The sequence below is a fragment of the Cygnus atratus genome, chromosome 5 (genome assembly GCF_013377495.2).
Source record: "Cygnus atratus isolate AKBS03 ecotype Queensland, Australia chromosome 5, CAtr_DNAZoo_HiC_assembly, whole genome shotgun sequence".
Classification (NCBI taxonomy): Eukaryota; Metazoa; Chordata; class Aves; order Anseriformes; family Anatidae; genus Cygnus; species Cygnus atratus.
In genome coordinates this window covers 1,683,830-1,700,600 of record NC_066366.1, presented here as the reverse complement: position 1 = coordinate 1,700,600, position 16,771 = coordinate 1,683,830, and the positions used below count along the sequence as shown (strand labels likewise).

General features: G+C 39.7%; 1 protein-coding gene across 10 annotated transcripts in view; it reads left to right on the top strand.

Moving 5' to 3' along the window:
* Window positions 1–487: 487 nt before the first annotated feature.
* Window positions 488–16,771, top strand: part of AMPD3 (adenosine monophosphate deaminase 3) — a 50,052-nt gene continuing 33,768 nt past the window's right edge. For 6 of the 10 annotated variants that reach the window (XM_035550011.2, XM_035550004.2, XM_035550014.2 and 3 more), the window contains exons 1-6: window positions 869–999; window positions 4,471–4,696; window positions 7,184–7,379; window positions 7,873–8,038; window positions 10,064–10,283; window positions 12,794–12,923. In XM_035550011.2, the coding sequence (XP_035405904.1) occupies window positions 978–999; window positions 4,471–4,696; window positions 7,184–7,379; window positions 7,873–8,038; window positions 10,064–10,283; window positions 12,794–12,923 (960 nt within the window). In that variant the 5' untranslated portion in view covers window positions 869–977. Of the gene's footprint in view, window positions 663–825; window positions 1,000–4,470; window positions 4,697–7,183; window positions 7,380–7,872; window positions 8,039–10,063; window positions 10,284–12,793; window positions 12,924–16,771 lie in introns of those variants that run through there. The other 4 variants (XM_035550002.2, XM_035550012.2, XM_050710897.1 and 1 more) reach the window with 2 other exon arrangements.

The following is a 16,771-nucleotide window of genomic DNA, read 5'->3' as shown; positions in this document are numbered from 1 at the left end:
TATCTTAAACATTTCTGAACTGTTCAGCTCCAGGGCCTAGAATCTCTCACAATGGGGTCAAATTATTTAACATGCTATGGTCTTCATTCTTGCTGAGTCATGCTTGTTTTGACCTTCAGTTATTTGTCTTGGGCTCTTTACTCAGTAAATTTATTTTCCAGTTGCTTTTTATGGTATACTAGCACCCGAACCGTGTCTCTACAGAGGGACGAGCATCGTTGAAAATACTCCTGATAGGGATGCACTGGCAGCAAACTTACTCATCAAGTGACATCTTTGCACCGGCCTCGCGACGTTCTGCTGCCGAAGCGGAGCTTTGTGTGTGAAAGTGCTTTTGAAGGAAGTGGTTTGAGGGAAGCACTCGGGAAACTGGCCCTCACGGGGCTCCCGGCGCCGGCCGGCCCGTGGCGGAGGCGAGGCGAGGCGGGCCGGGCTGAGGCGGGCCGCCCCGGTGAGCTCCCTCCCCCGGCCGCGCGGAGCCATGTGACAACGCGACGGCTGTCCCGAAGCCTCCGAAGGGAAGCGGCCAGCCGCGACGCGGGACAGCGGCTCCCTCTGAGGCGGCGGCCCGGGGGCAGGCCCCACCCTGGCCCCTCCCGTGACCGCAGGTGCAGCCCGAAGCCGCGGCCGCCTTCCCGCCTGGTGAGCGGCTCCTCACAGAGGTATGAACGCGGCGCGCACCCCCGCCCCGGGCGACCGTTAACGGCTCCCCACGGCGCGCGGCAGCCAGGGCTCCTCGCGCTGGAGGGGGGGCCCACGTGCTGCGGAGCCGCCCCGCGTGCAGCCGCCCCCCCCGGGGTGGGGCCGGGGCCGGGCAGGGCGGCGGAGGCGGACGGCGCCCCGGGGGGCCGTGGCGGCGCTGCGGTAGCGGTCGGGCGAATGCGGCAGAGGGAAGCGGCGGCATCTGGCGGGAGCTGCTCCTCCCTTCGCCGTCCCCTCCTCGCCGCCGGCTCGTGGCGGAGCCGCCCCGGCGCAGCATGACTCTCCCCGGGGCAATAGGTGAGTCCCGGCCGGGGGGAGGAGAGGAGGGGCAGCGGCGGGCTGCTGGGGGCGGCGGGGACCTTGGCCGCCGGCAGGAGCGGGCCTGGGGCTGCTGCGGCGGGAGCGCCCCGGGCAGGGCCCGTCTGGGCCCCGCCTGCTCGGCGCGGTGCGGTGCGGGCTGGCAGCACTGGTAGCGGCTGTAATGGCGTATGCCCGGTACGTACGGGAGCCCGTGGCAGTCCTGATCGATAGCTGCTCTTTAAATGGTCGTTGTATCGGTTCTATGCCGCACGCTTCAAGGGAAGCACCTTTCTCTTACACAAAGGTGCTGAACCCAACAGGAACCCAAGGTGCCGATGGAGACTGAGGAAAGGAGAGTGTTTGCTGGATGGTGGTTGCATCCCCATCGCATCACATCCCATCCCATCAGGATGCTGAGCTGTTGCTCTCCAAGTCACTCACCTTGGGTAAAGGACAGCAAGCACTTCTATAGAAGGATACAGGATATGAGATCCTCATTCCTGTTCCAGTATGGGATGGCACAGTTCACATGAGGTGTCTCACGACTATTTTAGGTTTATTAAACTCCTTTCAGTGACATAAGCTACAAGTGATGTGGGCAAACCTTTCGTTTGCTTGAGCAAAGAACATGAGATCAGATTTTATAAGAAAGAAAGGAAAAAACCCGAAAACAACAAACAAAAAAATGCTGCTCTCTACAGAGGATTGATTGTACTTGTAGCTATGCTTTCAGACTTGAACCTATGTTACTCTAGTAACTTAAATTATGATTTCTCATGCAATTTATTTCCTACTGCATTTTCTTTTCTGATCACAATTTTTTAAGAAAATGTTCATTTATACTCGGAAAGTACTCAGCCAATGATAACCGCTCAAGCATGCATTTTTTCCTGTTCTAGTCAGCCAGTACTGAAGATATCTTATTTGCTGATTCAGCAGCAGAAGAAATATTCCACACTTGACTCAGATCTCTAACACTCTTACTGTAGTTGAATTACTAACTAGAAACAGTGTTTTTACCATAGCTGTAGTGGCCCAAAAGGTCCTTGTTTCTGGCAGCTGTGTGTCAGTTGCTGTTGTGGACAACTGTGCTCGTTGAGGTCAACGGAAAGACTCCCATGACTTCATAGAGGTTTGAAATTGAGAAACTGAATCTAAGTTTGGATGCTTCTAAGGCATCCTAGTGCATTGTCACTAAATCATTCAGCTAAGCATGTATGTATTTTTGTTTCTTATGTAGTTATACTTTTTTTTTAATGAAGACTCAGTACGAATTGCAAAACAAATACTCTGCAAGAGGAAAGACTACATTGGGTCAGATCAAAAGTTCTTTAAAATCAGTAAAGTTTTTCCACTGTCCTCTGAATTCGTTACAAAAATAAGAACACAACAAAATGTAGGTGATCACTAAATTGCCATGCTATAGTCCAGTGTTTCTCTTGTCACCTTTTAATACTCTATTTGCTTTTAGAATAAAATGAAAAGTGTTCTCAAAGCAACTGTGAAAACAGGTGGATGTTAATTAGAATCTTTTAGACTGAAAACAACAGGATCACATATCAAAAGGGATCACATATCAGCATATGAAATTTGAAGCATGCCTTCAGAAATACTCTAATAGGAGTGCTGATAAGTTATGCCTTGAGTGGTTAAAAACTGCCATGCCCCATGCTGATTTCAGCATACATCAAATTGTTTAAATGAATGCCATCTTATAAAATATATTTGTATTTTTGTAACCAAGAAGGATTCTGAAATGTTGGTTTGGACACAAGCTGGACATATTGGCAGGGCTTGGATCCATTTTTTTGTGATGTTCATTGCTATTTTTAACTTACGTGATAAGAATTAGATCTTTGTTGTAAACTCCATAATTGTGAATGCATTGAAAAATTCTTTAAGCACATAATAAATAGTACTGGACAGTGCTTGCAAGAACTGTATTTTTTTCTGCTACAGAATGCTACCAGATATGTCAAAATCCACTCGTTGCATAAGAATGAAATATAAATAAAACAATGAAACTACAAAAGAAACGCTAAAGATGGTATTTTCAGTAATGCTGCTGTAACAAAATGGAAATATTTTGTTATGAAAGGCTACTTAAATAGAAATTGAAAATATTAAACATATCTTTAGAAAAATCATATTTAAATGCCAAGAAGAAATTAAAGTCTATATGCTGTCTGCTTCCCACATGCAACTCAAAAACAGGATATGACCTACAAAAAATATCCACCAAGTTAACTAACTACATTTTTACTTGGTTGTACAGCCATTTTATTTCACAGCAGCTGCATGATCTACATATTCGTGGAAAGAATGGGATAGAAATAGGAAAAAAAGAAACAGGTAGAAATGTGCAATGTTCTTTTCTAACTTGCTTTTGGCTCTAAAATTGCTTTCAAGTGACAGCAGAGAAGGAAGCAGGCAACTGAGTGGATGTGATTTCCTTGTTCAGTGCAAGTACGTACATACAGCTTAACACACACATTGCAAACAATGGTCTATCAGATATACCAGTAAATTGCATCTTCTGGCAAATCTGCACGTACCTATCTTAGGAATTTTCATGATGCAAGGTAGCACCATGTGACAAGGAAAGAACACTCCCATTACGCGTTATACCCTTGCCTTTTGTTATGGTCTCAAAAGCAATCCGGAAGGCCATCTTCTGCTTATGTTTTAACACTTAGTACATCTCCAAGTCAGCCAAGAACTATGGGGCAGTGAAAATCCCGTATGGTACACCTTTAGGTATACTCCTAACTTTCCTTTAGGAGTTTTTATACTTCAAACTGAACTGGCACGTTATAAATTGTGTTCCTATTAGGAAAAAAAAAAAAACACCACCTCAATGAGTACACAAAGAAGTTCTGAATTTGCAAATTAGCATGGCCCCAACAAGTAAAGATGCTCATGGATTCTTACAATTCTTGCATACTGCACAGTAGTTTAAATTCTGTGTTTAGACTTCTACTTAATTCAGTTTCTGAACAGAAGGCTCTGGAGAGACTTCATAACAGCTTTCCAGTACTTAAAGGGGGCTTGCAGGAAAGGCGGGAAGGAACTCTTTGTCAGGGAGTGTACTGACAGGACAAAGGGTAATGGGTTTAAACTAAAAGAGGGCAGATTTAGATTATATATAAGGAAGAAATTCTTTGCTCAGAGGGTGGTGAGGCCCTAGAACAGGTTTCCCAGAGAAGCTGTGGATGCCCCATCCCCGGAGGTGTTCAAGGCCAGGCTGGATGGGGCTTTGGGCAATGTGGTCTGGTGGGAGGTGTCCATGCCCATGGCAGGTGGGGTGGAATTAGATGATCTTTAAGGTCATCAACTCAAACCGTTCTATGCTTTTTGTTCAGAACTCTTAATTTCAACAGGCATACCACAAAAGAAAGAACAAACCCTAATTTCTCACATATCTTAATTCTACTTGTATTTATAACTTTTAACTGTCTTCCTTATTAGCTGAGATGCCCAGACAGTTTCCAAAGCTGAACATCTCAGAGGTGGATGAACACGTGCGGCTCCTAGCGGAGAAAGTATTTGCTAAAGTCCTCCGAGAAGAAGACAGCAAAGATGCCTTGTCACTATTCACCGTGCCTGAAGATTGCCCTATTGGGCAGAAAGAGGCCAAGGAAAGGGAACTTCAAAAGGAACTGGCAGAACAACAGTCTGTGGAGACAGCTAAAAGGTTTGTTTGCTAGTTGCTTTCTTAGTGGAAAATTGTTTTTAAATGTGTTTGAGATAATACTGAAATGTTTGGCAAATAACATTCTGCCTGTTATTACTTCAGGAGAAAGGTGAACAGCAGGTACCAAGGGCACCTGTGTGATGTCCTTCCGTGCTATGCAGATGGTGTGGGGATGGGTGAGGTCGTCTCCTCAGCTGTGCTTCCAGCAATAGCATAGATATTGCTTATGCAACTTTAACAAGCAGCATTGCTGGGTAGAAGTGGAAAAACCTCACTCATTCTTTAATGTAAGAAAGAATCAGGGAAAAAAAGAGGACAATTTTTTTTCCTTGAATAGAATAGTTTCATTCAGAGAAATGGAAAATTTTAACTTTCAGAAAACGACTAGTGGTAAGATATTTCTTTTAGTCTCTGTAAAAATAGATGAAAGCAAAGTCTTGACATTTAACATCAAGGGAGAAACAGAGAGTGGGATGGGCATAATGAGGTTATTTGTAGGTTTCCTTAACTCATGGAGATAAAATTGAACTGCTGTCAGCTATAAAAGTGCACATTTTGAATTTTATTTTCCTAGGTCAATGTACAGACAGTCCATCTTCAGTTTACCCATGAATCTAATCAAGCCAAACTCGATTTGGTTTACAGTTTTCTTGCGTGAGGGAGATAGCCTTACCCTGATGTCAGGCTGTCCCAGTATCTTAACCTTAGTGGACTGGCTGGACTATTTGCTAGAGTCACATGAGTTCAGCAGCAGTCTAATGCCAAAGTCTTGGATGTGTACAGACTCATCATAAAACAGGCAAACAAGAAAGCCTTTGAAACTGATAGGTAAACACATGTACCCTGTTAGCTCCAGACCATCAGTTGGGCAGCACATGGCATTGTGTTTCTGGAACATAAGGGAGAAGAGTTGGTTTAATTAAATTAAGGTATGACACACTGATGATGCAGGCTTAGATTCTTGTTTTTGCTTTGTGCAAGTGGTTTTTCCAGTTGGCATGTTCTTAAACATAAGTGCAGAAGGGAAAACTAGATGTTATTCATACAACTATCTGGTATATTTCCTTCTGAAACAGTAAGTTTCACTTTTAAGGTGAGAAACTGCCTCATAAAAATGTTCTATCAAACTGTGTGTTTGTGTGCCTTAAGTTTTGTACAAGTTTAACAGTGGGAAGTGGGATGTTACATATATGTTGCTTACATGTGGGAACAGAACAAGTATTTGCCCTTATCCTAAAGGATTGAAATGTACTTAGAGAACAGTTATATGAGTAAAAGTTGTTTTCAGTTGCAGTTGATCCAACATTGCCTTTCAAGAATTTCATACTGATTTCAAAGGTGGCTCCAATTAGTTGTGAGGATGAAATTTGGTCATAGGGTATTATTCATATTATTCACACCACCACTGCGTGCTGAATGCCACAGAGGTAATACGCAACTTCCAGAGAGAATTCCAGTATTCCTTTTCCTTTGTTAGTGGTTCTTGCTAACATACTAAGGTGTTGGCATCTAGTTTATAAAATAAATGAAGAGAATATTTCTGTAGCACATAACAAAGTGACATCACAGGTTGCTTATTAGATGAATATTCAAAATACATTTAAACTGAGTAAGAAAAATAATGAAATTTTTAGAGATATTACAAAACTTCACTCAAGATATTATGATTACTTCACTGAAAATTACAGCATGCTTTTTCAGCTGTTTTTTTTTTCTAAGGTACACATCCATCACAGTTTTGCTGAGAAAGGGTCCAAGTTTTTAAGTCCATGGGGGATAGCCATTTACTGCCCAGAGGGGAGAAGTAAATTTGCATATCACAGCCATATGATATTATTACTCAGATAACCAATGTTAGCCTTTTGCCCAAGTCTCATCAAACACCACCTAAGGAATAACTATGTTTGCTCATCCTTGTTCTTACAAGTTTAATTGAATGATTCTATATGAAATTTTGGTGCCTAGTGTTGTTGGACAAGTAGATGAGTTTTTAAAGCCTGCATGTTTTGGGAAGAATGAAAAGTTTGTATAATAGCATGATAACTTACATCAACTTACCTTATGTGACATTCACTTACTTTCCTCTGATACTTTGAATTCTAATCTTACTATCTCTAAGAATCAAATCCTCCTAAAGTAAGCCCAGTGATCATGTTTTCTTTCTACCCAGAGACTCACTGATACTGGATTTGTAAGAAGTGATACAAAATAATTTTAGTGGTATCTAAGAGTGATTGTAAATAAATCATTGCATATTGTATTTGTGTGGAGGGTAAGTGCAATTGTATGTAGCGTATACCATGTGAAATATCATTGGAATAAAAGCTAAAAGCACAAATATTTTGTGACCAACATTTTGCTCGTGGTATGAGATATTTCATCTTGTAAAATTTTTTAGGGGGTGATTTCTTTGCTGTAATCTGTTTTCCAGTGTACTTCATGTTTTATATTGAGGCTCATTTAATGCTTTATACCATGAATTCCTAGGAAGAAAAGTTTCAAGATGATTCGATCTCAGTCTTTATCATTACAAATTCCATCTCAGGAATGGAAAGCACCATCTGCCAATCCTGTTCTGTCTCCTACAACACCAGTTCTTCAAAGTGGTTTTCTGCCAGTCCAGGTGCCATACGACGTACCAGAGTTTCAGAGAGTTTCAATTAGTGGGGACTACTGTGCAGGGGTAAGAAATTATTTTTCTCCCTTCCTGTATCTACAGGAAAAAATTCCAAACCACAAGCAGCTAATGCATTTACAAGCAGCTAATATATTTCAAGTGTGAAATGATACTGCATCATGTCTCTCTGCAACAAACTGTAAAAGGTTCTATGAACAGACTGATTTGTAAAGCACTTGAATTCATGTCATTTCAAATTATTTATACTTATTCCCATAAAAAATAAATTGGTAACTAAAATAGATAAAAACATAGGCATTGAATACACAGGTAATATATGGTAGGAGAAGGAAATTCCATGTGTGTGTATGTTTTGCACGTTGCATTTGGACTCTGCCTCTGTCACTGGCTTCCTGAGACCTCAGGTAAGGTCCTTATGCTCAGGTCACATAGATCTATATTTCTGAAAATCCACTCTCCTTGTTACTGGCATGGTTTCAGTTTGTGACTAAAACTGCCATTTTATTTTTGTCAGTATTTATCCAGTCTTTCCTTTCAGGTAACAGTTGATGATTATGAACAAGCTGCCAAGAGCCTGGTGAAAGCTCTTCTCATTCGAGAAAAGTATTCACGTCTTGCCTACCATCGTTTCCCAAGAACAACATCCCAGTATTTGTGTAGCATGCAACATGAAAAATGGAAGGTTGAAGATGAAGTGCATCCAGGTGAATATCCTTATTCTTTTTAAAATATAGAATTAAAACCATATACTACTCTACTAAAGGTGAGTTGGGTTTTTGTTATGATCTCTTCGGAGTGTCTTTGTCTCTGTAACTTATTCTATTAGTAATTGGTGGAGAATCACTGATGGACTTAAATTATAAAGCCTGTATCTGATCAGAAAGTTTCAAACTGTTAAAAGCTAAAACCGTACTGGACAGTCATTGATTTCTTTCCAGCAAATGGGATGGTACATAGTACACCTGTGTTCCTCCTGGAAAAACATACATGGATATGGCTTCAAGTGAAAAGTCATTCCTCCTGATCTTGGCATACTAAAATAAAATGGATTATGAGCTCATCTATGTTATAAATTGAAGCATGATACAGACATACCAGTTAGCAAGCCCTGAGTCAGTAATTTCACAGGCATGGCACGCTTGCCATGTCAGGTCTGGAAGCTGGATAGTCACATTTGTTGGGCAGTCTGCCTGGGTAAATAAACTCCAATCTCTCAACAAGGCTTATTAGGTTGGACATATTCCCAACTATATATGTCACAAATCGTATTTGTCACCTAAGTGGGTTGTGTCTTGAAAGCTTTGCTTATACATGAAACTGTTTGCACTGCTAGTTGTTGGATTAGCCTGTGTGGAGCAACCTTTGGTCTGTTCAGATTTGCCAATGTTGACAAATCCATATTGTTGGCAATGTATTCTCAGCCGTAAAGTGACATTTTATATTATTTTAAATCAATTAGCATGTAGGTCACTAGTGGGAAGACAATGAAGAGAAGTATTTTCAAGCATTTGTTATACCGAAAGAGTGCAAAGAGAACAGTACACTGGATATTCACAACAGGATAGATACTTTAGAACAGCTGCTGAGAAGATATTTCCAAGCTATTGTTAGGTTAATGATTTTTTTACAGTTATGGTTTTAAGCTGATGTTTTATTAATAATAAAATATCACACTGCCTTAATATGCACAAGTTAGAGATGGATAGTTATGAATATTATAGTATGATACCAGTTTATAGCATAAGTTCAGATGCTTTAGGTGGATAAAAGTGGATAGTTACTTTTTAGTCTTGGTTTAACTGAAGAGGTAAAAGGATTCTGAATGATAAGAGTGAGTGCAAGGATGCAGTTCAGTTGACATAAATATATAGTTGTGATTGATTAATTTTGTAAGGGATGACAAAACTGTACTGAGCAAATCCTAACTGTCTTCTGGTACTTCAGTCACGATTAGAAGGCCAAGGAGAAAACTACAGTTGTGTTGTAATACCTCTGGGTTCCACATTTCTTGGTTCTACGCAAAACCAATTAAACAAAAAAAATAAGGAGTTTTATTAACACACACAGAGACACACCCACCCACCCACACACCACCACTGCCTTGGTGAAGTGTATTCAGTGATTGTTGAGAGAAAGAGAAGACAATTGTATTGTGTGTGCACTAGTCTACCTCACTAGACTATGGGAGGGGCAGAGGTGGAGAAGTAAGGCAGTCTGTTCTTTTCTGGTTAATGTTTCAATATGAGAACAGCCGCATACTGTATACTTAAATATAAACTTCCAAAATTACTACAGTGAGTCAGAAGGTGAAAGCAGTGAAGGTGGGTATGAAGTCTACAACTGTTAGATTGTTCTAAAATATAAACTGTACTTTCAACCATCCCAATTTAAATACTTCTCAAAACTTAATTTGAAACTTGTCATCATACATTAATAAAGAATAGTGTTAAATCTATTTATACATTGGTTCATAGAACTCTAATAATTAGACTAAAATATTTGAACAAAGGTAGGCACTTAAATAACTTGAGTGACTGCAATTAAATATGAGTCTGTCAGAATAGAGCTATGTTGTAACAACAGATCTTCTCTAGTAACCAAAAATATGATTTTAATGCAAGTATTGAGATCTGCTAAAAGTGAAATATTATAGAAGTAGAAAGTTCTCTTTCTACTTGTTTGGCCTTTCATATAAACCACTTCTAAATACAATGTAAATTTATTTCCAGACTTCCATTCACCCCCAGATGAAAATGAAGATCCTTACAATCTTGATGATGCTCCAGACAATTTGGATTATGTTATCAAGATAAAAGGTGGCATTCCCTTTGTTTATGATAACAAAGAAATGATGGAACTCAATGAGCCTCGGAGTTTGCCATATCCTGACCTGGAGACCTACACTCTTGACTTGAGCCATGTTCTTGCTCTAATTGCAGATGGTCCAACGTATGTTTTTCTTTTTCTTTCTTCCCTGCCCCTTCAGGCTGCTAGTTACCTTAATATTTCTCACTTCTATGATATTTAATTCCTCAAAGTATTCATTCTACAGCCATGCTTGTTTTGCCTTTCTCTAGCATTAACACATCACAAAAAGACTTAAATGAAATCTAGCTGTATGTTCTTTTCTTTTTAGTTTCTTTGCATCAGCCATGGCAGAATGAGCAGCAGTTAACAGAAAAGCAAGACATCAGTCAAACGTTCCCATTCAAGTCAAATCTGACCTAAACTTCTTGAGGCATGGGAACTGAAACTTGAAACTTGAACCTCACCTTTTTTATTTTGGCCTGTGCTGAATTTGAGGTTTTGAACAGTTGTCTGGAATTCCTTAATGTCTGCTCTGCTCTTGCTGCATGAAAAGAAACTGTGTATGTACAATATACATAACAGCTCAGCAATATACTCAGTCCACTTTGTTCCAGATGTGAATTAACTGCTCATGTATTGCAAAACTGATCTGCACGTGCATAATCAAAATAGGTCTCACTTCCCAGAACCATCAAGCTCCCAGGAAATCTCCAAAAACCAGAAATATAACAACTCTAGCATTGGTAGACTGGTACACTGCAAAGTCCTTGCCCAGTGAATAGGGAAAATGTGTGTATCTAGTTTTTAAAGTTTACTTCCCAGCTGAGTACTGGAAACATCAGTGTCCTATAGCCTCAACACCAGGAAAGGAAAAGAATCCATCCCGGGATGGAACAAAGCAGGAACCTGGACTGTTCTTCCAAACTATTTGCCCTGCCTGCCAGCACTGCACTCCTAGTCCTCCTGACTTCGAGATCAAGTCGTGGTGACAATGTGACAAGTTTGTCACACCTGGTGCATTTTTTCCTACTGGAGTTTGTGTATGACACCTGCAGCATAATCTGCCTGCCTTATGCTGGCAAAGCAGCTGGCCTGAACAGAGCTGTCCCATTCCCTAACCACTTATTCATGAGCAAAAGCCTGTGCTCCTGCCGTTATTGTCAGTGTTCCTGCTCCAGATCAAAGTTAGCTTGAGTATGCTGCTTTACAGTATGCTCTAGGTAAATGCATTTCCAGTTTCATTCAGTGTGTTATATTCCAAGAGAGACAGATATTGGGAAGATTAAAGGACAATGAGTACAAACTTGAAACCAAACTGACAAACTGAAGACCCTTCTTTTTACAGCATTTGTTAACAGTCTACGTAAAGGAAGCCAGAAGAAGGAGGGGCCGTGGTAGGACATGTTAGAAAACTCAGCATCTTTGTGAATACAGCAGCAATCCTTTGCTCCTTTTGCTTCTTCAGATTAAGCATTTGCAGGCTGATTCACTCTTCCTGTTAACTATACACAAACCAAGAGGAAAAAAGTCTTTTCAGTAATCCTGTTGCATAAGATTTTCATACTCTATTGTCTCCTTGTTTGCAACAAGTGCTTTCCTGTCTGTCATTTATGTCTGTCACACATGGGCCTTCTTAGACATCAAGAACCCATTGTTCTTTAACCTTTGCTCTTCTTAAACTGGTGAAATCTTACCCCTACTCTTCAGACTTCCATTCTTTTGAATTACAGCATAACCCAACAAAGATAGCCTGCAGCAGGCAAACTGGTCTTGATCAGCATCTGATACAGTGAGACTGTGTTTGAATCAGACTTTAAATTTGTTACGGGATTTGTGTTCCTTGGAGAGATTGTCAATAAAGAAGTAGAAAAAAAAAGAAGGCTGAGTATTACATTAATAGTGACATAAAAATATTGTAGATTTGATAAGAATTGACAGATGGTGAAGAGAACAAACGTATCATTTGTTAAAAAGAAAATGAAAACCATAACAGAAGATAAAAGTGAAGCTGGAGGAGTAGGCAAGCAGGAACAAAAAAGCATGACTTTTCTAAGAAGAGCGCACAAAACCATTTTGGAAAAAAAAAACCAAAGTGATATATCTACACAATAGATGCCTTTCTAAGGCATAAAAATGAATTTATATTGGACCTTATCTTGGCTCACATTGAAAAGCAAATAAGCATTGGGGGAAAAAGTCTTTATTTTCATAGTAAAGTAAATCTTGATTATAGGTTGTTTCTGTTATATATAAGGTGATCTGCTATATTGGATTTTTCAATTCCAGAATAGTAGCAACTGATATCACATTTCATTTTAAGTTTTTTTGTTTGCTCTGGTCATATCGTTACTAAAAGAACTTGGCTTAGGCACAGATAGAGCGATAAAATATTTGGACAATGTGAAGCACCTAACAGTGTGGTTATGTATAGGTTCTGTTTCATTAGTGGTTTCACAAGTAACTTTGGTCTGATATAATACTGGATATTGACCAATGTATGTGTTAACCTTTAGGAAACAAAGTATGGATTTGCCCTTTATTTCATTTTTAAAAGTATCTGTTTTTACTGTGAAACCTTTGAAGGTCTTTCTGAACTTGAAATACAAACAGTTCTAAGTTACAGGTAATTTTTTGTGTGTTTTCTTTTACAGAAAGACATACTGTCATCGTCGGCTTAACTTTTTAGAATCCAAATTTAGCTTACATGAGATGTTAAATGAAATGTCTGAATTTAAAGAACTAAAGAGCAATCCCCATCGAGACTTCTATAATGTGAGAAAGGTAAGTGTGGGAAGGATTAAAGACATGACATTATTTTCAGCAGGAGTTACAACAGTTTTGCTTTTTTGTGTGTGTGAGGTGTAGATGATATGCATGAAGTTGTGTGGGAATACTATTCAATTGAATTATGTTATTTTCAGAATACTAATTTTTTACTACATGGTAACACTCAGGAACATTAACCTGAATGCAAGTGTGTTAAAGGGATTATGCTAAACTCCTCTATTTACCTTTTCAGAATCAAAGGGGTTTAACTGTATGTAGATTGCTTTAAAGGAGTGAAACAGTCAATCAAATTGATCTTGCTTGGATTATGAATAAAAGCATCCATGTGGAGGCTTAATTGAGTTTAGTTAATTCGCTTAAAAGGTAGCTCAACTACATTTGTGTGCTTTCATGTAGATAAGTCATAATAAACCGCAGTATGAACAGCTGTATATATTTTGGGTAAAAAAATTCACTTCAAATTGAAATTGCGTGTGTATAAATACATGTCAAAAGATCTCCTACGGAAACTGAACTCATGTTTCATACTGCCATCAGTATCTGGTTTAAAAAAGTTAAAGCCTGCACAACATTACAAAAAACCCCACACTTATTAGAGTTACATTCTTAGCTGCATCTGATATGCACTGGGATTTAATTAGGAGACAGGTTAGGGGAATCATAGGAGCTTGTTTCATTTCCTACCACATACTCAAGGGAGCTGCATTCTTTTAAAAGCATGGAATCAACGGTGTTATGTTGCTTAGTTTGCTTCCTTTTCTTCAATTTTAAAGGATGTTACTGGAGAGAAAATGTTTCAGTTTCATGAGAGATTTCTTCACAAATCATTGCTGGTGTTTTTAACCATTTCAGGTCCATTTTGTGTTGTTTCCATAGACAATTGAAAGAGGTAGTCCTTACTTTGTAACTTTGGAATTTAGATCAACAATCTGATCCTTCTTGTTATGTTTTGGTTTGCTAGTACATCAAAAAGTCAGTTTGGCTTTTCTCTATAGTGTCCAGCGTGCTGGCTGCTGAATGTTTGCTACTGTTGTGGTAATAAACTGTCAAGTACAAAATCTGCTAAGCAAAAGTGTTTGATGAATGTATCTCTGTCTCTCACATGGCCAGAAGCAGATGGACTGTTAGATAAATTCTAATGAATTTCACGTTTTTATCTGTTATGAGTGTGGATGGGAGGATCTGTTAGCTAATTCACTCAAGTGGCCAAGATTCGAATCTGAGCTTGTTGGCAGTTATCTTGCATAACCCCAGCCAAGATACTTACTCCATGCTACATTCGGATAAAACACTTGCCTAGCTGATAGAGGTGTTAATAATAAAACATATGGTGACTGAGAGATGCAATGGACAGGTGTGGATCAGATAAATCCCTTGGCAATCAGTCTGAGTAGAGAGAAGCTTTACTTGCTCAGTTCAACTTTTAAAAGCAACTGTTCAATGTCTCTGAGCATGTAATTATTTTCTAATTATCTAGGAGTAAATAAGCCAGTCTACAAATGAATTAATGTTGTTCAGAAGCACAAAATGTGCATCACTCAAATTCAAGATAGCAGGAACAAGCTTGCTCTTCTCTGTCAGAGACTTGTCCTACTACTAGATATTGCTTAAAAAAATCTTGCAGCACAGAATTAATCTTGCTTAAACCCTTACAGATAATATTTTTATAAAGCACTCTCTGTGGCAAGTAAACTGCATTGTAGACAGAGTTACTGTAAGCCCCCAAATAATCGTTTTATCTTGCTAGTCTAAGTGACGTTTGGATCCATAACTCACCAGAAATGCTTCCTTAATAATAACAGTATCAACAGTGAAATTTATAATAGGAAACAGACACTACTAGGGCCTATATTTTCAGGATGTCTCTCTTTTAGTCAATCCTTAACAATACAAACTGCCCATATGAAAAGCAAGAAATAAGATTCACCCCCTGACAGAGTTGTTACTCAAGTTGTTGATTACATCTGTCAGACACTAGTATGGAAATACTGGTACAGTCTGTTTGCTAACGTAACTGATGGAAAATAACAAAATTAAAGCAATCATGAATATAGTAGCAAGGTCTATCACTGCATTTAGAAATCAGTGTATTTAGAAAGGTACAGCAGAAAGCTGGTCAGCATTATTTGCTGACATGACAATCGGAGTTTATTGTTCTTTTCCCTTCTCTCTGACCCTACCCTTTTCTTTTCCTGGTTTAGTGGGAGTTATCCAGAGAGCTTATCAATATAATAAATCCCAAGATAAGATTTCCATTACGTAAGGGAAGTGTATGTGTATATTTGAGGTATTGGACTTGACCAGAATGCAAACAGGGAGATGTTTTGCACTGATCAAGCTGGAATTGGAAAATTACCCTTTAATAATGAGACAAACGTTTCACTACACAGATGAGAGTCCACAGGTGGTAAGATAGTGTGACTGACTCCACTTGGCTCACCACAGGAGGTGGACAACTGTCTGTTTAGGAGAAGGCTAACTTTAGACAAGACTTTTGAGTCTGCCATTAGAAAGGCTCTCCCACGTTCTCCAGCCAATGCATAGCAAAGTGCAGTCACAGTGACTGCTACATAACTCCTGTTTGACTGCATTAGGAATGAAATAAAGTAGTAAGTTAGCTCCACAGCACACAACTGAGTTCTAGCCTTTGTGTACTAGGGTATCTTGTTTTCATAAACAAGGATGCGAGGTTTTTGAGCTGGGCTTCAAACAGACCATTTGTCCAACAGCCTCAGATATTTGAGGGCTGATGGTTCAGCCTTTCAGCTGAAATACGCCTTCAATGTAAAGGAAGGATGTTGAATATTCTTTTACTTTGTTAAAATGTTGCTAATTGCAGGAGGCATTTACTGTGCTTTTTTGGTATAGGAGCGGTTTCTCTTAATAGGAACTTTGGTTTGTCTGTATTGTTCTTTTTGGGGGGGAGGTTGTTTCCTTTTTTTTTTCTTTTAAAGGTAAAGGCAAAATATTTGATTACCTAACATTTATTTGCTGCCTTTATGAAGTGTATCTATGTACTGCATTGATAGGTGTCCTTCACTGCAAATAGCTTTGATATAGTCTTCTAAAGATGAAAAATGGATGGTCTAGTTCTCCTTCCATATGCTTTCTCTTTTCAGCCATTATTTCAGTGTGTCAGTCAACCGGACCTGAGGGTATGACACATCGCCCTAGAGCAGAAAATTTTGTCTTCTGCCTTTCATTGTCTATTACAGACCTACAAGTAAAGAAATAAGCGTAATGAAAAAGGTTGTTGCTTCCTCTTTGAAAAGCTAATGCAGTGTAAATATATTGGTGAGCAGGGAATCTGTCAGTGCAACGTGGAATGATATCCTGTCAATCGGGTGTTGAGGCTGCAGGGGAATCCCTGGGAAGTCTACGAAGCCCGTAGTTATTGGGGCAGAAGCATGCACAAGTTGAAGTGCACGTATGCAGAACACCAGGTAGTTTGCAGTTGTGGTGTTATTAATCTATGCACTGAATCTATCCATGAAATTGATGCGACTTGATGTTTTGTGGAGATTTGAGAGAGTAGGAGCAAAGGGAAGCAATGCAGGAAGAGGAGGGAGGCAGAGCGGCTTAGGGAAGGGGGGGCCTCCGAGGCGTGGTTGGAGGGCAAAGGGAACTCCACACTGTGAGCTGTACACAGATGTAACTGTCTTGACTGGGAAGTACAAGTGTTTCATTCGCAAAGTCTGCAGACAGAATGGCATGGGTGCTCAGGTCAACAAGGAAAGGGCTGGTCTGAAAATGAGAAGGTGCAGAGGAAGACAGGCTGGCTCCATTACCTGGAGAATTGCTGAGGGAAGGGAATTTGACCATCCATTAATGAAAGAAAACTG